At 53.5% G+C, this 24842-nt stretch overlaps 2 protein-coding genes across 5 annotated transcripts in view; one reads left to right on the forward strand and one right to left on the reverse strand.

The window, feature by feature from the left end:
* Positions 1-870: 870 nt before the first annotated feature.
* On the reverse strand, positions 871-11292 carry LOC105616599 (alpha-1,3-mannosyl-glycoprotein 4-beta-N-acetylglucosaminyltransferase-like protein MGAT4E). The gene is made up of 3 exons (XM_060396794.1): positions 3352-11292; positions 2888-3017; positions 871-2063 (listed from the first exon to the last, which is right to left on the reverse strand). The coding sequence occupies exons 1-3, from the start codon at positions 3469-3471 to the stop codon at positions 916-918; spliced, it is 1398 nt and encodes a 465-aa protein (XP_060252777.1). The 5' UTR covers positions 3472-11292; the 3' UTR covers positions 871-915.
* A 1897-nt stretch (positions 11293-13189) lies between these two features.
* The window catches only part of KDM5B (lysine demethylase 5B), a 69097-nt gene continuing 57444 nt past the window's right edge, over positions 13190-24842 (forward strand). For 2 of the 4 annotated variants that reach the window (XM_015099415.4, XM_027976023.3), the window contains exon 1: positions 13190-13498. In XM_015099415.4, the coding sequence (XP_014954901.2) occupies positions 13310-13498 (189 nt within the window). In that variant the 5' untranslated portion in view covers positions 13190-13309. Of the gene's footprint in view, positions 13499-14328; positions 23101-24842 lie in introns of those variants that run through there. The other 2 variants (XM_060396791.1, XM_060396792.1) reach the window with 2 other exon arrangements.

Below are 24842 nucleotides of genomic sequence, written 5' to 3' on the forward strand. Positions count from 1 at the left end.
AGCCTAGAATACCGGGGCGCCCTCAGTAATACTTGCCACGCCCTCCTCCGGGGATCTTCCTGACCCAGGGATTGAACCTACACGAGTTCATTGGCGGGTGAGCTCTTTACCATTAGCGCCCCCTGGGAAGCCCGGGACATAGTAGGGATTCAGTGATTCTGATGAGTGGACGAATCCCAGGAGTCGAGAAGAAGGCTGATTTGCACTGTGTGTTGCTGCAGAGAGTAAGGAGACTGAGACCTGGGAACCCCTCCAGGTGTGACTGCTTTTCTCGTTACAAACAGGGAGGAGTCTCAGCAGCGCCGGGGTTCAGAAGCCGGCGTGGGGGTGAGTGAGCACCAAGGAGAAGGCGATACTTTGGTGGGAAACTGTTCATTCTGCAGTCGTCTGAGGGGAGGCGGGAGCTGGGCTGGCGCCACAGAACAGCTCAGAAAGACAGGGTCAAGAGCTCCGTTGCACTTCTGCACATGTGTCTGTGAACTCCAGAGCCTCGGGGAGTTTGACTTCTCAGGAGAGACCCTTTCTTAGCTTCTTCTGTGTGAATTCCAGGGCCTGGCCATGATTTCCCCTCCGGTTACCCCTCCCCTCCCGGTGGGAGAACACACACCATCACCCTGTCCTTGAGCTGACCTCAGCACCCCAGGAATAGAAAGGTTCTGGGAGCGACCAGGGCCTTGTCCCAAATTGGTCTAAGCTACATCTGGCCCAGGAAAAGACAGCCTGTAAGAGTCCCTTGTTTGGGCAGAAAAAGCAAGGAGCAGGTGGAGCATCTTGTTGGCACCACACTGTCTTCCCTCTCTGCCCCTCATTCCCTGGCACGACCCCCCACCCCCCCGCCGCCCCCCAGATCACTCAGACAGGCTAGAATGATGTGGCTGTAAGGTTTTAATTTTTCGGTGTCTTCCTCGTCTGTCTTCATCCCGAGCGGCCCACGTCTCTGGCATGCTCCTCCCAGAGGTAAATGTGCCTGACGATGAGCCCGCCCGCCTGGTTGGCGTTTGCCAGCAGCCTCACACAGCTCACCTGGTGCCCCACGGACCTGGGCACTACCTCCTGATCCAGCTGCCCCTCTAGGAGGCGGCCCAGCAGGACGAAGCTAGAGCAGCGCTGCGGCATCCCCTCGGGCCCGTAGCCCAGCTCCACCTGCCCCCTCTCCAGGGCGTACTTGCCCTCCACGATGGTGCCCGTCAGCACCTGCACCCTCCTCAGGTCGGCCGGCTGGTTCAGGATGACGGTCAGGTGGTTGCCGGCACTCACATTGAGGGTCCAGAAGAAGGACTCATCCAGGGTGTAGGCCTCCCAGGGGGAGTGGACCTCGAATACCTTCATGTCGGTGAAGGCGGCTCCGGGCGGGTTGTCAGGGGCGTAGGAGCTCTTTCTGTGCGCGCCCAAGGCCTTCTGCCTGTCGTTCCGGGGGTCGTAGGGGGCCCTGTGGTAGAAGAGGAAGGGCGTGCACAGGATGGGGTCCTTCTGGGCCAGGAGGACGCGGAAGTGGGCGAGCAGCCTGTCGAGGGGCTTCTCCCGGTAGAAGAGGAGCAGGAAGTGGGCCAGCGTCGGCAGGTCGCTGCTGCGGAAGAGCTTGCCCAGGACGCCCAGGTTGGCGAACTCCAGGAAGGCCCAGGGCTGAGACCGCAGCGCCTCCACCTTCCACTGCAAGTGGCTGATGAAACTGGGGGCGCAGAAGGCGTTGTCCTCCAGCAGCAGGAAGTACTCTGAGAGCTTCGAGGCGGAGCTCAGGAGGAAGGCGTGATCCACGTTCTGCTCGGAGTAGAGCTCCCGTCCGGAGGCCCCGGAGGCCCCGGCGCCCGCGGGCGGGTAGGCGTCTGGGGGGGCGTGGATCAGCAGCAGCTGCCCCGCCAAGATCTGCGGGCTGAAGAGGCTGGAAATGTGCAGGACGGTCTCCCCGAGCCAGGCGGGGTCGGCGCCCGCCAGGTGGACCAGCACCGTGAGGCGCTTCTGCTCCACCTTCGAGGTGGCGCGGAACACCGAGAGGAGCGTGTACAGCAGGCTGCTGGGGTCGGGCCCCGGCCGGGGCCGCGAGGAGACGCCCACCGTCAGCCACGCTGGGGAGGCAAGCGGCGGCGTCAGCGGGCGGGCGCCGGCTCTCTCCCGCCCGCCCCCCTGGAGTGGGCTGCAGACCCTCGCTGTGCGGAGTGCGGCCCCACCGGGACTCTGCGCTTGGACGCCGTCAGCAGGTGCCTGGTGTGCGCGGAAGCCTGAGGAGCCCTGAGCCAGGGTGCTGAGCCTCGCGGCCGCCGAGGCTTCCTGGAGCCACGGTTCTGCCGCCCGCGGTTTAAGTGACCAGCACGCACACCAGCTGCTTTTACATTCACTGTGGTTCCTTCTGGTTTTACCTAGCTCATCTTCACAGAGCTCTCCTTTAAAGAAGATCTCCTGGAAGGAGCCCTCTCCTGGAAGTCAGGAGCCCGAGCCTGCCTCAGCTCTGTGGGGCCCGCGGGGCTCCTGGAGTCCCCGCACCCCTGAGCTGCGATCTGGGCAAGTCGGGCTGTGCGCCCCGAAGGCCCCCCTCTCCCAGGTACTTTCAGGCCCTCTTCCGGGGGCAGCCACTTTATCTCCCCCTCCTTGCTCCTCATCCCTGAGACCAGATGCCCTGACGGGGAGAGGACTGCCGGCCCACGGACTCCCAGGCGCCCCGCCCTCTCTCCCTGCCTTGTTTCTCCCAGTCCCCACCTCCTTCTTCTTCTTTCCCTCTATTTCTGCCCACACCACGTGGCATTCAGGATCTTGGTGCCCTGGGCAGGGACCCAGCCCACGCCCCTCGCAGTGGACGCGCAGAGTCCTCACCGCTGGACACCGGGGAGCCCCCTGCCCTTCCTCCTCTCGACCCGCTTGATCCCAGGAGACCCACTGCCCCCTTGGAACTCACTCTTCTTTCTCTGCTGGAGTCTTTCCAGGTATTTGGAGGTGAGGTTCTTCCAGTCTTCTGGCGGTCCCAGGTCCTTCCTTCTCCTGTGGCTGTCCTCCTGGGGCACTGGCAGAGGCAACATCTGGTCCTTCTGCCATAGAAAGCACAGGCTTTATCGCTAGTGGTCTTTCCAGAGCTCCTCCGGGGAAAGAGTGGCTCACTCCCCCCAGAGTGAGCCCAGCGCGGTATCAGGACGTCTGACCACCGACCAGAGTATCCAGGGCTCACACAGTACTTGCTGTGTTCCTCGTCTTAACAAATATGGGGGGAGGGACAGGGAATCAGCTTCTCTGTGGACCAGTGGGTCCAGCCAGGTCCACACCCACCCCTTGGAGCCTCCTGCTCTCCCGTGAGAGGGATGGGTGCTGTTCACACCCCCCACCCACCCTGAACCCACACAGTGAGGGCTAGGCCGCTACTTGGACCTTGACAGCCATCCTGTCCTGGTCGTCTTCAACTTCCCTGGGCATTTCCAGCGTGAACAGGAGCCACAGGACCCCGAGGCCCACTGAGACAACGCAGCAGCGCCAGAGGGGACAGTGCATGGCGGCTCCTGGGCGAGAGGGGGACAGGCCGGCATGGCTCCCCCGTCCACACCTCAGCCCGTCTCCCGCAGGCCCACCCCTCCCAGCCGTCCTCTGTCCACTGCGCACTCAGTCCCCACGCCTGCCCTCTGTCTGAGCCGGGACCAGAGCCCGCTTCCTGGCCGGCAGGGGGAGGCTGCCTGCCCCGGGCCCTCTGCTGCCCTCTCTGTGCAGGTCTGGAGATTTCAATTCTCCAGGTTCTCCCTGCTCCAATGATCACGGTCTGCTGGGCCTTCATTGGTGAAGCCCGTTTATCTTAGAAAACAGATGGTTACCACCCACTCCTACTTTTTTAAACAAAAGTCAAACTATTTATTAAAATAGCTGAACTTGAAGTGTTGCTAAGTGCTAAGCAGTTTGATGCCTTTCCTACTTTTTGTAAAGGACGTCCTTAATTTATTCCAACCCTTAATCTTATTCACAGACCTTGATTAGAACATAATTCTGTTAACTCAGAGCAAAAGAAAAATCCTTTCAGGACTGATGGGCTGCAGGAATTCAGACTGGCTCAGCCTCCAGAGCACTCGTATGCTGCTTTTTCCCTGTCTGTGTCTTTCCTCCAGGAAGAATGGGTTTTTCTGATTGTTTCTAAATGATCAGAAGAAAGGCTTTAATATACCTTGTCTCCCACGCGTGATCCTTTCTCTGCAGTCAGTACACAAAAGAAAAGAAATCGTCATCAGTAATTATGATGCTCCCAAGACTACGATATTCTCTAATTTCCCCCCATTTTCATGGCTCCCTGCCCCTTTACTATTTTGGTAGAGGTTACCATGCTTTTCTGCCTTAGCCATTTAGCTTTTTGATAAGAGTTATAAAAACAGTACTTATTCAGCAGGAAGACTTAGACTTTTCTTACCTGGCTTTCTTAAGCCAGGACTTTCAGCCTGATGGGTAATTCAGATACAAATCAGTACATGTGACAGAAACAGGCTTGTTTTTTGTAGACCATACATACATAGATACATATATTGAATAAAAGGCTTTACAACGACAGCCGGAGGCAGTCACCCTCAAGTACGCAGCCCTGTTCCCTCTGCTCCTGGCGTGCGGGTTACCTGTCACTCACTGGCGGCCCCGGTGGGGGGTGGGGGGTGCACTGCCCTGTTGCAGCCCTGAGCCGGTCAGGCTCCTGGACGAGCAGGAGAGGAGCTGGGGTTCCGGAGGACCGGGCACCGCAAACTAGGCCCCCTCCCCGGTGCGCCGGCCTTGAGCTAGGCTCCCTCTGCGATGCTGCTCCGTGTCCCAGCCCACTGCCCCGTCGTCAGGGGGACCCCTGGCCAGGACGCACCCGGGGGCTGGGCTTGTCTGGGAGGCCCGGACTGGGTCCCTCCTGCCCGGGTGGCTGGCTCCCTGCTCTCGCCCCGTGAGGACGCTCTTTCCTCCTGCCATCTGCCCACGCTTCTTGCCCTACTGGGCCATTCCCATCATTGTCAAAAGGACACCAACCGTCTCCCAGGGGGTAATGCAGCACCCCCACACACACCCCACCGAAGAAATGTCCTTTCCAAGTCCTGCCCCCTGCCTCCGCAGCCGCGCTAGAATCTGTCGCCCTGAATCAGCCCACTTCATCTCACACTCCCTCTCTCCTCGTCTTCCTCAGCCTCCTCCTGCTCCAGACACTTTGCCCGGCTCGGCTCTTGCCGCTGACTCTCCCCTCCCAGGCTCTTTCCTTTGCTTCTCCTCTTCCTCGCCAGCCCCGCCGGGTGCCCCAGGGCTCTGACCCAGCCCTGTGTCTTTACTATGTACACTACTCGTGAACACGTGTGCGCCCGTGTGCGTGTATACATACACGCATGCAGTTGTGTGTATATCCACCATTTCATATGTACTCCTAAGGCGGGTCTGACCTCCAGCCCCAGTTTCTTTCCTGAGCTCTGAAGGACCTGATGATTCACCATCTCCACTTGGATAAGACGTGTCTTCATTTTAACGGAGCCGAAGCAGAGCTACAGAGTCTTCCTACTTGCCAAATCTCCCCAAGTTCTCCCCATCTCAGTAAATAGCACCATCATTTTCCCAGCTCCTCATGGGAAAAATCCTTGCTACGTCTCTCCCCTTAACACTCCATGCTCCACCTACCTAGTTCTGTTGTCTCGTCCTCCCCAAAGCATCTGGAACGCGACCCTCTCTCCGTGTCTGCCGCTACATCATCTCCTGCCCGGACCACCGCCACCACAACACAGGGGCCTTTTACCCGGAGATCAAACTCCAGACCACGGCCTCCAAGGTCCTGCCTGACCTGGCCCTCTGCCTGCCTCGTGGACTCCATCTCCCACCCCCTACGCTGCCCCTCCTCCCCAAGCTGTTTGGGGGAGTGAGCATCCTTTGGACAAACCAAGCTGTTTCTTGAGTGCTGGCATTTGGTCTTCTTAGAACTTTCCTTCAGAGACTTTCCTTGAGCCGACTCCTCCCAACACGCAGGGTCTTTATGCGGCCTCAGGTCATCATGGTTAAAACAGCTCTCACCCTCTCCCATCCTCCCATCGGCTACCATGCATTCTCTTCTCTGCATTCACTTCTACCAGAAGCTATCTTACTTGTGTGTGTTGCTGTCTCCAGTCACTAGGCTGAGGGCCAGGCCTTCGCTTCACTCCATGCCGCATCCAGAGCGCTGCACAGCGCTGGCCCAGAGTGCTGGCTCGGCAAACATGTGTTGAGTCACAAGCTACTGGGACTCTGTGATGTGACGAGTGGTCACCTATCTCTTCAACAAACACATGCTGGGCTCCAGGGACGCTGCAGTGCCAGGAGAACCGGGCAGCTCACCGGAGAAGGGCACTACCTGGGCGACGGATAAGAGCTCAGAGTCTGGACTCACTCAGACTTGTTCTGCTAAGCTTACTGGCCATGTGATCTTGGCCAAACGACTCAATCTCTCTGAAGCCCAGTTCCTCACCTAGAAACTAAAAGATAACGATGCTCACTCAGCGAAATCCTTACGAGGGTGAAAAGAAATCGTCCACAGAAAAATGTCTGCTTATAGCCAGCACTCAGTAAACGCAGGCACTGTCGTGATAAGGGACGATGACCATTTCTCAGCCATGGACCCGGCACTGCCTCCCTTTCCGTCGTATCTGAAAGGCCCCTCTCCCTTTATCCCTAATCCCCACCCAGAGTTTACTTTTAGACTCTTAAACAGACGCACAGCATTTTGGGAACATTTCCGCATCTAATTCCTGCTTCTCTAAGTGCTTTAGAGGAGACAAACAGTGGTGAAAGAGGGGGAAAGACACATTTTTAAGCTGAAGTGTAGTAGACTTAGAGTGAAGATAAACGTTAAGCCCTGGCAGGCCCCTCCGCAGCGTGCAGAGAGGGGTGACCACCTGGGATGCTGTGTCTGTTGCCACGGCAGGTCCTGGGTGCAGGCTCTGGACTTTGCTGGAAGTCAGAGCTCTCCTTCCAGCACAGAAGCATCATCTCGACCCCCGGCTGGGAGAGGGGAAAGGGTCTGGAGGGCACCTCTGTGCCCCCAGCATCCCTGGCTGGGCGTCCCCACTGGGGCTCCCTGGGCAACCATTGTTCTTCCTGAAGGTCAGCAGACTGACTACCCCACCCCCAGCCTCTCCAGGGAGGCGGCTCCACCCAGAACACACTTGGACCACAGGCTTGTCTGGTTGGCCCACAGACTGTCTTTTTGAAATTAGACTGAACATTTTAAAATTAGGAGAGACTGTATAAACACTTAAGACATTTGCCTTTTCTTGAAAAATTGCACCTTGCTGTCACCCTGGCCTGAGCAGTGATGGGAAGTGCATTCTCTTCTTCAGAATTTTTTTCTGTCCCCTGTTAGTCATTTGAGTCTTTGGCCTCTGCTTTAGGTCTTGGGAGAGTCGGAGACTATGCTAGGTCCTGGCTTTATACTGGGTGCCTGTATGGGATAAGATGGGAAAAGACGGGGCAGGAAGTGATCCCTCTAGTTGAAGGGCTGTGGGCAGAGGTAGGAGAAGATGAATAGAGGAGAGCAGACGAGTGAGGGATAAACCAAAGTAAACAGCAAACCAAAGAGATAAACAATGCAAACAGGCTGATGTGAGCTGGGCACCCTGGGGTGGATGGAGAGGCGAGTCGGAGAGGAGCAGTGGCCAAACCTGGAGGTGGGTGTGAAAAGCTCCTTCATCTACCTCTTCTTGAAAGCTGCCAAACAGGAAAAACTAACCCACTAGCACCATGTTTCCAGTCAAGGGTCAGAATCTGTAATGGTTACGAAGCCTACTTCATGGGTCTCAACCAGCTCTGTGTAAGGGTGAGCACTGTTGTGTGAAACCATCAGAATGTAAGCAAAGGAGCTATAGATGGCAGTCCAGAGCGCAGGAGAGCATCGGCGCTTAGCGGGGGAAGAATGGACACGTGTTGGCAGCTGAAGGGCCAGCTGGCGGTCAGATCTGGGATGGGGTTTCCATGTCCTCACGCCTCACCTTGGCGTTTAGGGAAGAGCACAGGCTCACCATTCCAGCCTGAGTTCTGTCACCGCCTGTGTGACTTTGCTGATCAGTTTTTCTGAGTCTCAGTTTCTTCATCTGAGAAATGGCTTTTTACTGTTTATTAATATTCAGTTCATTCAGTTCAGTCACTCAGTCGTGTCCGACTCTTTGCGACCCCATGAATCACAGCACGCCAGGCCTCCCTGTCCATCACCAACTCTCGGAGTTCACCCAAACTCATGTCCATCGAGTCGGTGATGCCATCCAGCCATCTCATCCTCTGTCGTCCCCTTCTCCTCCTGCCCCCAATCCCTCCCAGCATCAGAGTCTTTTCCAATGAATCAGCTCTTCACATTAGGTGGTCAAGGACTGGAGTTTCAGCTTCAGCATCAGTCCTTCCAGTGAACGCCCAGGACTATCTCCTTTAGGATGGACTGGTGGGATCTCCTTGCAGTCCAAGGGACTCTCAAGAGTCTTCTCCAACACCACAGTTCAAAAGCATCAGTTCTTCAGCGCTCAGCTTTCTTCACAGTCCAACTCTCACATCCATACATGACCACTGGAAAAACCATAGCCTTGACTAGATGGACCTTTATTGGCGAAGTAATGTCTCTGCTTTTTAATATGCTGTCTAGGCTGGTCATAACTTTCCTTCCAAGGAGTAAACGTCTTTTAATTTCATGGCTGCAGTCACCATCTGCAGTGATTTTGGAGCCCCAAAAAATAAAGTCTGACACTGTTTCCACTGTTTTCCCGTCTAATTCCCACAAAGTGATGGGACCAGATGCCATGATCTTTGTTTTCTGAATGTTGAGCTTTAAGCCAACTTTTTCACTCTCCTCTTTCACTTTCATCAAGAGGCTTTTTAGCTCCTCTTCACTTTCTGCCATAAGGGTGGTGTCATCTGCATATCTGAGGTTATTGATATTTCTCCCGGCAATCTTGATTCCAGCTTGTGCTTCTTCCAGCCCAGCGTTTCTCATGATGTATTCTTCACATAAGTTAAATAAGCAGGGTGACAATATACAGCCTTGACGTACTCCTTTTTCTATTTGGAACCAGTCTGTTGTTCCATGTCCAGTTCTAACTGTTGCTTCCTGACCTGCATATAGGTTTCTCAAGAGGCAGGTCAGGTGGTCTGGTATTCCCATCTCTCTCAGAATTTTCCACAGTTTATTTATTAATATTACCCATCTATTATACTTCGCTTTCCTGGTGGCTCATTGGTAAAGAATTCACCTGCCAAGCAGGAGACCCAGGTTTGATCCCTGGGTTGAAAGGATCCTCTGGAGAAGGAAATGGCAACCCGTTCCAGTATTCTTGCCTGGGAAATCCCAAGGACAGAGGAGCCTGGCGGGTTATAGTCCATGGGGTTGCAAAACAGCCTTATAGGACTTGGCAACTAAACAACAACCCGTCTACTTTCACAGGCCAGGGTGTCCAACAGACTGTGGATCACTCCAGCCACGGGCAGATCTGGTCCCCTGCGTCTCCAGGTGCCCCCGTCAGGGGAGGGGAGAAGGGGAGCTGGTGTCAGGGTCGTCAGACCCTGTGCTGGACATGCGACAGGATTCGGTTGAGCGCCGGATTTCAAATGAGTGTGGTGGATTTGGGAGTGCTTGGGCAAGCTCTGAAGCAAAGTTTTATTCCTGTTCCAAGACTCCGCCCCCCCCCCCCCCCGCCCCCGCATTCAGAGAATTCCAAACACTCCGACCACCTGAGGGCCCCCAGGCCCTTTCTTAGGGTGATGGCAGCGGCGCGGGGTGAACAGAGGCGTGTGCTTTTCTCTCTGCCTCTTCAGCTTTTCCCAGCATAGCCCAGAACCTCCAAAGCGGCCCAACCTGAATGGGCGGAAACACCCTTGTGGTGAGGACGGCGCCCCGCCCTGCCCCACGCCTCAGCCAGGTGACTCCAAGCCCTGACCCCAGGTCCCTCCGGGCTGAAGGGTTCCCACGGCCGGACAGAAGAGGGAACGGGCAGGAGCGAAAGGCAGTTATCAGGCGCCTTCCTAGGACCCAGACCCAGCTGCCCAGGGCCAGGAGCCCAGGGCTGAGCCCGCCCCCCGTCACGGTGGGAGTGGACCTGCAAGGACGGGCCCATGGCCGGGGGTGGGGCAGGACCGGGAGCAAACGAGCCCCACCGAAGAGACTTCCGGCGGCACCGAGCAGGGCAGCGGAGAAGCGGGAATGACCAGGGCTCAGCCCAGTAGGTGGGCCCTGTGGTGCGATCTCTTCCTGCCTCCCCTGGGAGCCAGGTTCATCTCCTTGTCCGGTCCAAAACTCCATCCCCGGCCAGACGGAGCCACGGACCACCATAAAGGCCATTTCCCCCTCCCCTTCTGCTCGGGGCTGGAGGCCTTGGCTCCCTCCCTTCCAGCGGTTTACAATCCCCAGGGTGAGAGCGCAGGGACGGGGGAGGGAAAAAGACAAACACCAAGTTAAAGGTGCAGGACCAGAGACGCGTTGTGGGAGCGCACAAAATAAAGCCACGGAGGCCTCCGAGGCGGCAGCGCAGCCTGAGGTCTCGGGGTCTGCGGGTTTGTCTCCACGGGGGACATCCGACACCAGACATTCCAGGGCCCCCAGAGGGGTGGGGGATGACGACAGAGAACCAGAGGGAGGAGCCGAGCTGGACTGTGAGCAGGCCGGGAAGAGGCCTGTGCTTCGGGGAAGTCAGAGGAAAGGAGGGCAGAGAGGAGGCCCACGAGGGCTGGGGAAAGGCGGGTGGAGTGGAAGGGACGCCGCGCCGAGGGTAGGCGCACCGCGCGCCCCGGAAGCCGGGGGAGGCGGCGGCGGGCGCGAGCGGCCCTCCACGTGCGCTACGTGCCGCGCTGGCCGCCCTCGCTGGGGAGCCGGTCTCTCCGCTGCTGGAACCCAGTCGGGGGTGGGCGCGCGACCACGTCGTGCCCTGGGTTGCGAGTGTGCAGCGCGGCTTCCGGAAGGAACGCGGTGCGCCCCGACACCGGGCGGCCGGCCCGGGGCGCGGGCTGCGGAGCCGGGGTAGGCTTGGGGGAGGCCCGCAGGCTGAGCGGGGCGGGGAAGGGAGGACAGACTCCCCAAGGCCGTGTGCTCGGCTCCAGGGAGGCACAGATGCTGCGACCAGAGAGTGAGCCCCGCGGGGCGGGGTGTCGTGCGGGTGAGGAGGGGTTACTGGAGACGTGGCACCCGGATGCGGCTCGGCTCCGCTCCGGCCGCCGGCGCTACCCCTCGCCGGCCCCGGCCCGACCCCTCGCAGGCCCCGGCACGGGACGTGACGCCGGCCCGCCCCCGCCTCGCTGCCCTCCGCCCCGAGAGCCGGACCTCCGGCCGTGAGCGAGCACGACCTCCGGGACGCCCGGCGGCCGCGGAGCAGACAATGCGGCGCGCGCCCCGCCCCCGAGCGCCGCGCCGGCCGGCCAGTCAGCGCCCGCGCCGGCCGGCCAATCAGCGCCCGCGGCCGGGCTCTTTAAAAAAAGAAGGGCCGGCGCGGCGCGGCTGTCAGCTGGAAGGATCCCTCCGCGCATGTAAACACGCATCATAAAGGGCCGAGAGCGCCTCCGCGTCCCCGCGGGCTAAGCGGCCCCTCCCAGCTCCCTTCGAGGCCCGGTCGCCGACCCTCCCTCAGCTGCAAGGCGCGTCTGTGGGGAGGGGCAGCTGCTGCCCTGTTTGCGGGCCACCGAATCCCGCGGCTCTGGGCTCTACCGGAAGTGGCGGACGCGGGGCGGGGAAGCTGCGGTGCGGGGGTGGCCCGGGGGTAGCTGGGGACGGGCGCGCTGTCCTGCTTCTCGGCCGGAATCCGTACGTGTCTGGAGTTCGTCTCGGAGTTTCGCCTACCTGGCTCGGACGATGCCAGTGTTCAGTGTGATAATCGTCTTAACGCTGCTCCCGGGAGAGAGCACGGGACAGGAAATCCACCCCAGTAAGACCTTCTAGAGCCCAAGGCAAAGAGTAACAACGAGGACTTTTCTCCCCAACGTTTTATTGTGAAAATTTTTCAAATATTCAGCCAAGTTAAAACTTTGTGCAACAGATTTCTCTACACCCCCAGCTAGATTCTGTGAACACATGAGCACATTCTAACCTGCAATGTCACATCCTCTGTACACTGACGACTTAATAGGGTGCCAGCTGCCCTTGGTTTCAGCCTTCGTCGCCCTGGCTTAGCAAGATCCTAAAGCCCTAGACAGCAAGGGAGGGATCTGCCTTCTCCAAGGACCTTTGGGTTTATTTTAGAGCTTTCTGAAGAGGAGGCTTCTCCCCTCCGCGGCCTTTTGGAGGAAGGATCCTCAAGGATAAGACTTTCCTTCAGGTGAATATAACATCAGGGTTAGGACTCGGTTGACACCTACCTACTAAGGAGGCCCTGGCGAACAGTCCTTCGTGGGTTTGGCTCCTTTCTCGAGGAAAGAGCTCTTTTTAGGGTTGAAGTTCTACTTTTTGAATTCCCTCTCTTCCCTTTTCTGGGGCAGGACATTATCCTCCCCACACCAACCCCAGATGTGTCAAAAGTGTTATCATCTCTTAGTGAACTTCTTTGTGCCTTTATTGTCTGCTCTGCAAAATGGGGACAATAGCAGGGACTCCCGCGCGGGATGAAGCGCAGATGCAAGCAGCTAACATACCATTGTCCACACCCGCCGTCTTGTTGCTCAAGGAACACTCTTCCCTGCAACACCCTACCTTCCGGTTAGGTGGTGTCTCCACCACTTGTTGACCTATATGCAACTTGGGCAAATCAACTTGCGCCTCGCTGGGTTTATGTGTAAATGGAAACGAGTACCTGCCTCGTAGGGTTGTTGTGTATATTAAAAATTCATCATGAGAGCACGTGCAAAGGCCTAGTACAGAGTGCTAGTTTCTCAGCCTCCTGTTGTTTTCTCACCTCTGCGCTGTTGTCACGTTCGAGCTGACCCCTCCACCTGGAAAAGCCGCCTCCGGCCCCGACACCCCACGGCCCCAGGGGTCTGGCCAAATGTCTGCGGACTTCCACCAGGGCGCCTCCCACGCGGCGGGGCGGGACAGAGGGTCCACCCGTGAGCCCAGCCTCTCCCCCAGACCCGTAACTTCCTGAGGGAGGGAGGGGACTCTGGCACGCAGTCAACGGTCAGTGGAGGCCAGCTGGGCTGAACCGTGAGGCCGCGATCCGTGCCCGGGGGCGGGCGCTCGGCGCGGGCTGGGTGGGGATGGGGGTGGGGTGGGACTCCTTTTCCTCGCCGTGGCGGCGGAGGCGCACGGCGTGGCTGGGGCGGCGCGGCGTCGTCGGTCGGTGTCGGAGTCAGAGTCGGAGTCGGAGTCTGAGCAGCCGGATCTGAGTCTGAGGAGGAGGAGGAGGAGGAAGGCCGAGGCGTCGGAGGAGGCCGAGGCCGGCCACCCAGCCGCGTCCGCGGCGCCGCGAGGATGGAGGCCCCCGGCCCGCGCCCCGTGCCGGCCCTCGGCGGCCCCGGCCCACTGGGGGAGTTCCTGCCGCCGCCCGAGTGCCCGGTCTTCGAGCCCAGCTGGGAGGAGTTCGCCGATCCCTTCGCCTTCATCCACAAGATACGGCCCATAGCCGAGCAGACCGGGATCTGCAAGGTGCGGCCGCCGCCGGTGAGTCTCGAGCGGGGCGCGCGGCCGGCGGGGGTCCGGGCGGCCGGGCCTCGGCGCGGGGCGCGGGCCGCGGGGGCGGCGGACGGAGCGCGGCCGGGCCGGGGTGCGGATCCGGACCGAGAGGCGGGGGCGCCGGCACCGGGGTCGCGGCCGTGCGCCGACCCGCGCGGGCGGAGGGCGGCCGGGCGGCCGGGCGGCGGGCGGGCGCGGAGGCCCCCGGGCGCGGGGGCCGCGGGTGCGGGGCGCCGGGGGTGCGGGGTGCGCGCCCCGCGAGTTGTCGCGAGGAGGAAAGTTTTCAATATGGCGGCGGAGCCCCTGGTCCTTTGTGTGGAGGCGGCGGCGGTCCGGGCGGCCTCACCTGGCGCCCCACCCTCCGGCCCCGGCCCCCCGCCCCGCTCCGGACCCCCGGCAGGTCCTCGGGGCCGGGGGCGAGCCGGGGCGGCGGCGCCGTGCGCGGGCCCCGCGGGCCGGGCCGAGGGGGCGTGAGCGTGGGCCTCGGGGGGCGGCCGCCCCGAAGCTCTGCGCGACCCCCCGGCCCGCCGGGCCCCCGGCCCGGGAGCCGTCCGCGGCGCGCGGTGTCGCCCCGGAGGCCGAGGCCGGCCCGCGCGCAGCCCCCGGCCGGGGTGGGCGTGCGGGGGGTGTTCCCGAGACCGGCCCCAACGGCCGCAACGGCCGCCGCCCCGCCCCGCCCCGCCCCCGCCGCGGCCCCGCGGCGCCCACCTTGGCGGCCGTTGGCCCGAGCCCAACTGCCTCGGGAGGGTCTGCGGGGCCGGGCCGCCGCTCCGCCCCCGCCCCCGGGTGCAGCCCCCCGCCCCCGCCCCGCGCTCGCCCTTTGTGGTGACGTTGGAGCTGCGGGGCTCGCGCGGAGCCGCGGCGCCCGGCCGCCCCCGCCGCCCCCGGCGCCCCCGGGGCGCAGCGCGGACTGGGACCCTGGAGTGTGTCTCGGAGTAGTCGGAAACGGAGGTGAAATGCCCACCTCCGAAAATAGCTGGTCCGCTGGTGCGGGGGCGATGCTTGGAAATCGGTGCCTCTCGCTGCAGGAGTGGACACGGTCGCTCGCCGTTGCCGAGGGGAAGTGCGCGTCGGCTGGGGCCGGAGGCCTGCAGAAGTTGTGCGGGATCGGGGCCCGGGCTTGGTTCGGGAAGAGGAGGGCGGGCGCGGACAGGTGGCCGTGGAGCTTGGTGTCGTGCGTTAGGGACGCAGACTGTGGAGAGTGCTTTGCCTCAGTGGGGTCTCCTCTGGAACTAGGCAACCTGAGGAAGTTCTCGGCAGCCCAAATGCGTGCAGTCGCCTCCTGGGAGTGAGGTGTCCTCCATGTTGGTATTGTGGTGCAAACCCTTTATCCACTCTCTCATCCCGTGCCTTTTGGGAGGCTCTTTTCCTAAAAAGGTAGTGTTGCTCTGCCTAGGTTTGGCTACTCATTTCCTCATCTTGGCCAGAATACCAGTTGTAAGCCCTGCAAAACGTGTGATCTGTCTGTCTGTCCCCATTCTCAGTGTCTGACAGACGTGATGGCCACCATTTTGTGTTGAGAGAGGTGCATCCCGCAGCCCGAGACGGGGGTGAGGGAGGCGCAGATAAGCGCTCCACAAACATGACCAGTGCTGTGCTTTGGAGACCTCCTTTGTGTGGAGGAGGCTTGCTTCCTCCTTTGTTTAAGAAACTCCTGTGCCAACTGGAAAGAGTTTGGAAGTATTCACTGTGGATACAACCACAAAAAGAGAAACCTTTCCAGAAGCTGTAGCTCTTGAAGGAGGGTCTTGTTGGAACAAAGGCTTCCTAAGAGAAGAGGATGTAAGCAATGGTTGTTTTAGAAACCGTTTTCTGTGAAAAAGTGGTTTCATATAGTTGAAATAAACCAACAACAAACCAAGAGATAGGAAATGTTTTCCACGGTGATAGCTATATATGCTATAATGCTTGTGTGTCTAGATGATTGTGGCCACTGAGTTTCTGGAATATAAGTGACTGTTAAAATGAGGATTGGGTTTATTGGTATTTTACTTTTCAAAGTAAGGGGAAGAATTACAAAGTATTTCTATTTCTTTTTGTCCTTAACCTTTGCATCTTTAATTAATGGTACTTAAGGTAGCTTCAGTTTATAGCTGCTCCTCAGTGATGGTCCTAAACTACTTGGCTGTTGAAAACTTGAGGTTCACAGAAACTTGTTTGAAATATAGTAAGATAAATGTGATAAAAGGTAATAAATCAAAAAGACATTACTCAAATCCTGAGTTATGAGTTTAAAGATGGAAGTCAACCGTTTTTCAAATTACATCAAGTGTCTGGCTTTTTGGATTTCTTTCTTCAGTTTACAAGTAATCTGCCTTTTGGTTTTATCCTTATAATGGAAATTTTCATTTCCTCCTTGATGTACTTAGATTTCTTTTTAAGGACAAATTGTATTTTCCATGTCATTTTGTGGTATTTGGAGGTAATTAATTTTAGGGTGGTAATTATTAGGCAAAATCTAATAGGCTGGTCAGTGAATTTCTGAGTCTCCTGAGCTTGACTGGAATATATTTGATGGCTTCAGTAAGCTACTCTGTTCTCAAACATACATCATTTGGCCATAGCTAGGCAGATTCCACAAATTTCTTCTCTGGTGGTATCCAGAAGTGAGAGATTTAAGTCAAACCCCAGATGGCACAGTAGACACATTTTTCCACTTTACCTTCTTGTGGTCGTTACTTAGTTTGACCCCTTTGACTTCATAGCCAGAGTGTAAACCTTTGGCGTGTTCAGTCCAGGCCGCATCTTGCAGCCCGCTGGCTCCGCCCTGAGGAGCGCGGAGGAACTCGAGTGCGCCTCTGTGTGTGGGGAGGCTGGAGCGGCAGGAGCGCGTCTCCTGTCGTCTCCCTGATGTTGGGGTTGCTTGACTTTGGCCTCATCCCCTTTATTGCTTTCCCAGTTTCTTTGGTGACCTGACATTTTTCTCTCTGATTCTTTGCCGCCTTAAACCTTTTAACATTTTGGGGAAAAGCTTATCAATAGAAATATCCTTGAGCAAAGGAAGAATTTACAATAAAAACCACAGTTTCGTTTCTATAGATACATATATATACACGTGCACACACTGCACAGTTCTTCAGTTTAAACTGCAGTTCAGTGGTTTTAGCATCTTCATGGAGTTCTTATAACCATCATTAGTTGTTAGAGCTCGTTCATCACTGCCCCTCCACGCCCCACCCCAGAAGAAAGCCTGAACCAGATTGTAACCACTTTTTAAGACAGATTTAGAACTATACCTCTCAAAAGAACTTCTTTTCCTCACTTGATAGGAGGCTGGGTTAAGTAAGTCCTACAGTTCTAGTTTGTGAATGTATCTGCCTTAAAGTAAAAGCAAACTTCATTTGTTGTAGTCTTTGGATGGGTGCTTAGCTAAATTTGACTTTGCCAGTGGTAAATTGATCACACCCAGATCCTCAGATATCCATCTAACTCACTCTTAGTTAACCAATCAACAAATTAATAGACTCAAAGAATGGAATGTGAGTGATATTACAGGCATATGAGGCAGCTCAAGATTTATGTCCCTACCCCCAGTGGAAAAGTTTCCCTTCCTGTGGTTGGTTATAGGATTTGTTTTTAAACATGCAGTCTAAACCTTTTTTAAAGAGCAGAATGAGGAGAGAATTGCCTTTGAAGAGTGTTAATTGTTGCAACTTAAAACTGGAGGATTGAGTTCATTATTGAGAGACAGCTATAAGGAAAATTAGAGAAAGTGATCAGCCATCAATTTCACTTTTTGTCTCTAAGATACTTAATTTTCTTTATTTCTGGTTGATCAGTAGTCAACTCATTTACTTGGTTAGTTTGGGAGACAGTAACAAAGTCCAGGATATTTAGGATACTTTAATATAGGCATACGGTAATCTGCTAATGAGAGTTTTCTTTTAGAAAGGCAAAAATACCATTGTGAACTAGTCAATTAAAAAAAAAAAGGAATCTGGTTTATGTGCTGTAAAATAGGAGCTTTCTGTAGGCTTTTGTAACCTCTCATTTTTGTTCTAATTGGACCACATTAAAGTTTGGCTATAGAAAAGGATAGAGGGACAGCTCATGCCCCAAAATGAAAGTGCTATTTAGGTTTCTGGATTTAGGTTCCATGAAGTCCACTTGTATATCTCTTGGCAGAGGCCATCTTTGGGTTTAAAAACCAGTAACCAACCGGGAAAGACCTTGCTTTCCCCATTGTACAGCCCCTTGCATTGAGCTGGTAGTCTGATTTTTCCTTTCCAAGAGAATTATATATTCTTTGGGGATTATGCTAATATACCTGTTTTATGAGCTAGAAGACCATTGCAGCCTCTTTTTTTTTTTTCGATTATGTGGAATACGTGTTGAGAACTAAAGAACTGACTGTACTTTGAGAAATGTCTACGTTTGGGCCCCTTGAAGAGGAGTCATCAGAAGCACACTGAAAAGTTCCTTTGGAGTGGATCCTGCCATATCATTGGGCCACTCATTTGCTTTAGATTACTTAAGAGTTTGAGACACTAGTAACTGGATTTTAAAATCTGAGTTGCAAGAAACTTGTTTAAGACATGAGAATTGTATGCAGCTTAACAAGGATTTCCTAAGCACTTATTAACTGCTGTGTCCTAGCATGGGATTAACAAGGAGAAAAAGGAGAGAACACCTTTGTACGCTGCAGAGAGTTCTTCTAAAAATGCTCCTTTTTCTGTTATTAGCTATTAGATGAGTTCAGTGATGACTTTGCTTTCTCGACCTCCAAGTTTATGAAGATGAATGGGGTAAAGCCATCTCTGGGGCACTAGGACTCTTAAGTTCCGTAATTGTAAGATGGGAGAATTTGACTGAATACGTCTGTCTTAAAGCATCATTGCCGTGCACCTGTAGATGTGGCCTGGAGTCGCCCCATCCGTTCATCTGTTACATTGTTTTCAATCATTTAAGTTGTCTTTCTGGATTTAGGACTAGATACTTTGCTCTGCTAGAGCCTTCATTTCCAGAGTATAAATGAAATTTTTTAAGTTATGAAAGTAAGCATACACTACATAGTCCCTTTATGTGTTTTCCTGGGTGTAAGAGAGCAGAAGGCAGAGTAGCAACGTTGGAATTGAGAGCAAACTAGTAACCTCAGTTGGAGAGAACAACTTGGTTTAGCTCTTGTCTTACTCAGGGTGAGTGAGGTTTGGGCAGTTAGGAATGAGGTTCTGGTAGGGAGAGATGGCCTCTCTGCCTCATCAGGATGGGGATTGGACTTCTCAGTCCCTCTGGTGGTCTGTTGCCTTGGGATATGTTTGTGGCGTGTCTGTGGGAGCGCCTGGTCACAGAGGCAGGTGGTGGGAGGTGGTGCCCCTTGTTCCCTTGCCACTCTGGGTCCATCTTCCCGTCCGACAGACGCCATCGCGACAGAGTGCAGCTGGGAGTCGGGAGTGACCGAGAAGCAGAACCGAGCCCCTTCTGGAAAATGAGTGTGAAGGAGGCGAGCGGCGAGGCTCTGAGGAGCTGCTGGGCAGGATGCCGCCGGGTGTGCTTGCCTGTGAAGATGGTTACTGACTTCCAGGTTCCGTGGTGCAGCTACTGTTTCAGCAGAATTGCTGATGAGCATTTAGGTGGCCTCAAATAATAAAAAGAGCCATTTAAAAGGCAGGCCATTGACAACTGTTTTCTATCCCCCTTAAAGTCTGCGTGCCCACCGCCCCCCACCCCCCATCATAACTTTGTTTTTCAGGCATTAAAGTGCCTAAACTAAGCATCCCTAGGCAGAAGACAGAATGAGTGGCTTTTTTTTTTTTTTAAGAAACTTGTTGATTCCGTTTCACTTGGAGGTCTGTTATTTTACAACAGATGTAGAATTTAAGAAATACTTTGCAGGGATAAAAATAAACTTTTATCAAGGAGAGTGTATGTGGGTTTTTTTTTATGTTATATAAAAGGAGTCAGTGTTTCTAGATTCTGTAAAATGAGTGAGTAGAATCTTGAATCTAATGCCATCGTGACCTTGGACAAAGTCATTTTTTCCCAATGTGTGCCTTCTTACCTGCTATAAGAAGACCTAACACTGACCTAGGGCCCCTGTCCAGACTAATTAATTGATGGTTTGCAAGGAGCTTAAATTCCAAAGCTTATGTTTGCTAACCGCTAAGAGTCTGGGGACAGATTTACAGAGACAAGGGTTAGTGCCAAATGCATATCCCGCATTTTCCCTTAGAATGAAGGGATTTTAAAAAGTGAAAAAGTCAAAAGCCCAGCATCAAAACTAGAATATGCAGAGTGTGACCCTCGTGCTGGCCCAGGTGAGGCTTTCCTGCGTCTCAAGTGCTCTTTAAAATTGAAGGGAAAAAAAAATTTTTTTTCCAGGTAAAGCTGTTAGAAATTATTTCAGAAAATTCGCAGTGCACGTGTGTTATACAGAGAGGAGTTTGTGTTTGGAAAGCTTCGTGCTGGGATGGCTCTGACGCTGTGGGAGCCCTTCAGATGGAGAGTATCCTGTTTTATCCAACACAATTTAGATATCCCAGTGCTTTCCTGACAGGATGGTTAGTAGAACTGAGTCTCACTAGTGAAGCGGGGAGAAAGGTAGAACAGACGGGAGGGAATGCTTATTTTGGTCCTCAGGACAGAGCCTGAGTATGTTATGTTCTATTACTGACAAGTAGCAAACTTTTAAAAAATAAAGCTCATTAGAATTGCTATATAATCATACAAATCTGGATTTCTCACTTTTGTTGTTAAAATATATTATCAGTGCTGTTTTCTAAATGTGTTAAGACACAGTCCACTGGTGTACATACCAAGTTTTACAACTGTTGAATGTTGAGTGTTTTAATTAAGAACTTGTAGCTAGGCTGAGCTCTTGTCTTCCCAGCTGTGTTCCTCGTGTGGCCCTAGGCAGACTTTTGTGCATTCCTACGTGAATTCTTGCCACCTCACACTTGATCAGATTGTAGTGTTAGAGAACTAAGTGCAAACCTGAGTGTGGTCAGCCCCTGGCTGGGGCTCCCGTGAGGCGCGTGTTCCCGTGAGGCGCACAGGTCTCTGAATGTGGCCGTCCACTCCACTCCTGCAGCTCCAGAGACAAAGAACAGATCCCATCAAAGCCACGTAATTACAAGGTCTTTAAGGCCAGTGCCTCCCAGTTTTCTGTGTGGTTGTACCAGCTCATCATTTGGTGATATTTAAACCAGACGGGAACAGCTCATCCCTGCCAGGATTTAACTTGGACAAGGAGAGCAAGGCTGTCTTAGGATTTGTGCTCTGATATCTTTTTATTTGCAGGAAGGGAGGTTCGAGCATGGAGATGAGCAAGGTCTGTAAAGAGAGTTTTTGGAGTATTACCCCCTTTTGTAAAATTCCAGATATTCCAAGCTTTTTTCTTCTCCCAGAGGGGCTCTTCTCCAATATTATGATGCATTTTGAACAAATTGAGAACAGCTACCAGATTTTCCAGTGGAAGGCTGGCTTCAGGGTTTTGTGTATGGTATGGGTTTGGGGTTTTTAAAAGTTACAGTAGGAGGCAGCCCATTCTTCTGGGTTCCTCTCTATAACTTTTTTTTTTTTTTTTAGTAACTACTTTTTTCTCTGATAACCTTGTGACTTTTCCTGTATTCCATATGTAAAATATATCTTTGACTTATATAATAGATAATTAATTCAGTTCAGCTCAGTCGTGTCCAACTCTTTGCAACCCCATGGACGGCAGCACGCCAGGCTTCCCTGTCCATCACCAACTCCTGGAGCTTACTCAAACTCATGTCCACCAAGTCTGGGATGCCATCCAACCATCTCATCCTCTGTCATCCCCTTTTCCTGCCTTCAGTCTTTCCCAGCATCAGGGTCTTTTCCAGTGAGTCAGTTCTTTGTATCATGTGGCCAAAGGATTGGAGTTTCAGCTTCAGCATCAATCCTTCCAATGAATATTTAGGATAATTGCTCATCAAATTTTTTTTAGGGGAACAGGGTTTAAAATTTGGTTTAGGATCCAGGCTAATTTGTTTCTGAAGGTTGGTATTAGATAGGAAGTGAAAACTTTGCAGAGAATAGAGATTTTCATGAAAAGATTGTGGAGCAGGAATCCAAACGTTAGACTTCTGGTATGTTTTCCATTATCTAGTTATTATCCTTGAGCTTCATGCCTTGAGGGTCATGACTGTTTTCAAGGTTTTATTCCATTAAGTAAGTAAAGTCGCTCAGTCATGTCCAGTTCTTTTTGCGACCCCACGGACTGTAGCCTGTTAGGCTTCTCCGTCCATGGGGTTTTCCAGGCAGGAGTGCTGGAGTGGACTGCCATTTCCTTCTCCAGGGGATCTTCCCGACCTAGAAATTGAACCCGGGTCTCCCGTATTGCAGGCAGACGCTTTACCGTCTGAGCCACCAGGGAAGCTATTTTATTCCATTAACCTGACTTTAAAATGGGGATAATTCTGGCCTTAGTTTACATGAAGAGGCATAAAGAGGGTAAGTAAACTTCTCAAGGTCACCTGGCTACTAAGTAGAGAAACCTAATGTGAGCACACACAGTATTCTTAATATTTATATTGCCTGTACCCTCGTAAAACTAGGGTTACATAGGATGGTGGACAGAAAATTACGAATCTTTTTTTTTTAACTGAAGTGCAGTTGATATAAACTAACAGTTTTGGGCTTCCCTGGTGGCTCAGATGGTAAAGAATCTGCCTGCAGTGCGGGAGACCTGGGTTCCATTGCTGGGTCAGGAAGATCCCTGGAGAAGGGAATGGCAGCCCACTCCAGCGTTCTGGCCTGGGCGGGTAGTGCTAGTTTCTCAGTGGAGTGGTTCAGCGACATGCGTTCTTTCAGATGATTCTCTGCTGTAGGGTGTCGTGAGATGCTGCATATTGTTCCCCGTGCTGTCCGGCACGCGTGCTGCATGTGTGGTGGTTTGTATCTGTGGATCCCACACTCCTGATGCATCTCTTCCCGGCCCTCCCTTTCCCCCTTGGTAACCAAAAGTGTTCTCTGTCTGTGCATCTTGCTTCTGTTTTATACATAGATTCATTTCATTATCTCTTAGATTCCACATATAAGCAATATCGTATGATACTTGTCTTTCTCTGTCTGATTTACTTCACTCAGTACAATAATCTTTAGGTCCATCCAGATTGATGCAGATAGCATCATTTCGTTATGCTTTATAGCCGAATAATACTCTGCGTGTTCTGGTATCTAGGCACCCTGTCTTCTGTGTCCGTCCGTCTGTGTGGGCCGTCTAGGCTGCTTCGTTTCCTGGCTGCGGGGCGCGTGCATCTGTCTGGAGCCTCTTCCCCAGACATCTGCCCAGGCGTGGGGCCGCTGGGTCCCTGGTGGCTCTGGTTTCAGCTTAAAGAGCCTCCTCCGCATTGTTCTCCAAAGCGCATCGCTTCAGCAATGCATTCCCACCAGCAATAGACAAGGCTTCCCTTTTCCAGTAGGTCCAGTAGAAAAACCTTTCTGTTAACTTAGTTCTTGCTGCTAAGGTAGGACTTTTTTTTTTTTTTTCCCCTTCCCATTCCATGCAACTTGTGGGATCTTAGGTTCCCAACCAGGGATTGAGCCCAGGCCCACAGCATTTGAAAGCACACCACAGGACTGCCAGGGAATTCAAGAACAGTTAGAGGAAGATGTACTGAGAGAAGGTGAGTGACTTGTCTGAGGTGACACAGCTTTTAAAGGACTGATTGGGGAATTCCAAACTGGCTTTTTACTTCTGAGTTCAGTGTTCTTCTAATACGCAGTGACCAGTGGCTCCTTTCATGGATCCCAGAAATCAGCTGGGCTTTTTGGGAAGGAGAGTGTGGTCTTCCTTTAGTTCCCTTTGGCTGTCCTGACACACTGCAGGAAAACCATCACAGAAAGCTGTATCTACACGACGCCCAAGTGCAGGCCCGTGGTGTTTTGTCTGCTTTCTGTTGTTGTCCAGCTCTTGGTGACCCCATGGACTGCAGCACGCCAGGCCTCCCTGTCCTTCAGTATCTCCCGGAACTTGCTCAGACTCATGTCCATCAAGTTGGTGATGCCATCCAACCATCTCATCCTCTGTCGCCCCCTTCTCCTCCTGCCCTAAATCTTTCCCAGCATCAAGGTCTTTTCCAATGAGTCAGCTCTTCACATCAGGTGGCCAAAGTATTGAGAGTTTCAGTTTCGGCATCAGTCCTTCCAATGAATATTCAGGGTTGATCTCCTTTAGGATTGACTGGTTGTATCTCCTTGCAGTCCAAGGGACTCTCAAGAGTCTTCTCCAACACCACAGTTCAAAAGCCTCAGTTCTTTGGCACTCAGCCTTCTTTATAGTCCAGCTCTCATATCCATACATGACTACTGGAAAAACCGTAGCCTTGACCAGATGGAGCTTTGTTGGCAAAGTACTGTCTCTGCTTTTTAATATGCTGTCTAGGTTGGTCATCACTTTCCTTCCAAGAAGCAAGCATTTTTTTTCATGGCTGCAGTCACCATCCGCAGTGGTTTTGAAGCCCAGAAAAATAAACTCAGCCACTGTTTCCACTGTTTCCCCATCTATTTGCCATGAAGTGATGGGACTGAATGATGATGTTTAGGCAATGTTAATAAAGGGCTTTTCTTACCTGTTGACTTTGAATTAATAAGAATTCTCAGCTTTGCTATAGGAAACTGAGAAATCCTTTTTTGTCAGCTCTGGTGAATGAAGAAATGGATTGGGTCCTTGGGGTTGGCTTTAGGTTCCATTCAGTAGGCTTAATGATATGTCAGTAAGTGCCAGGAATTGTTAAGGTTCTGTAGTGTACAACTTTGACTTAAGGAAACTTGTAATCTACTGGTGAGAAAGATCAGCAACTAGATTATAATAGTGGGATGTGTGCAAGTGATGGAACTTGTATATGGAATGCTTGAAGGTATTAGGGTTGGGCAGATAATGGAGGTGGAAAGAGAGTATGGGGAGAGGGGGCTGCCTGGGGTATCTGGGAAGACTGGGTTAGGGCAGAGCTAGGGAGGGGTAGGGGTGTAGAGTGAGAGCGAGAGTCATCCACACCTCCAGAAACATCAACAGACAAGGGGTGAAGAGGACCTGGACGGAGGCTGCAGGCAGTGTGCTGGGGAGCCAAGGAGAGAAAAAAGCTGGTTTGTTGAGTCTGTATTTCAGACTTACAGGACTTCTTGGCGATGATTTTCTCAAGTCTCAACTCCAGAGACAGCTGTAAAATTCTCTTATTTAAAATCTGGGAGAGGAGATAATAGAGGAGTTTTATCGTGCGTGTCCCATTGATACCAGGCATCCCTTCACATGAGGACCAGTTTTATCAGGCTGGCATTTTCCTCATATTTTGGGGTTGGGTGCGTCATAATCGTGTAATGAACCGATCAAGTCCATTGTTAGGCCCGTGCTGCTCGGCTTGCTGGGTCT

Source organism: Ovis aries, chromosome 12, assembly GCF_016772045.2.
Source record: "Ovis aries strain OAR_USU_Benz2616 breed Rambouillet chromosome 12, ARS-UI_Ramb_v3.0, whole genome shotgun sequence".
Taxonomy (NCBI): domain Eukaryota; kingdom Metazoa; phylum Chordata; class Mammalia; order Artiodactyla; family Bovidae; genus Ovis; species Ovis aries.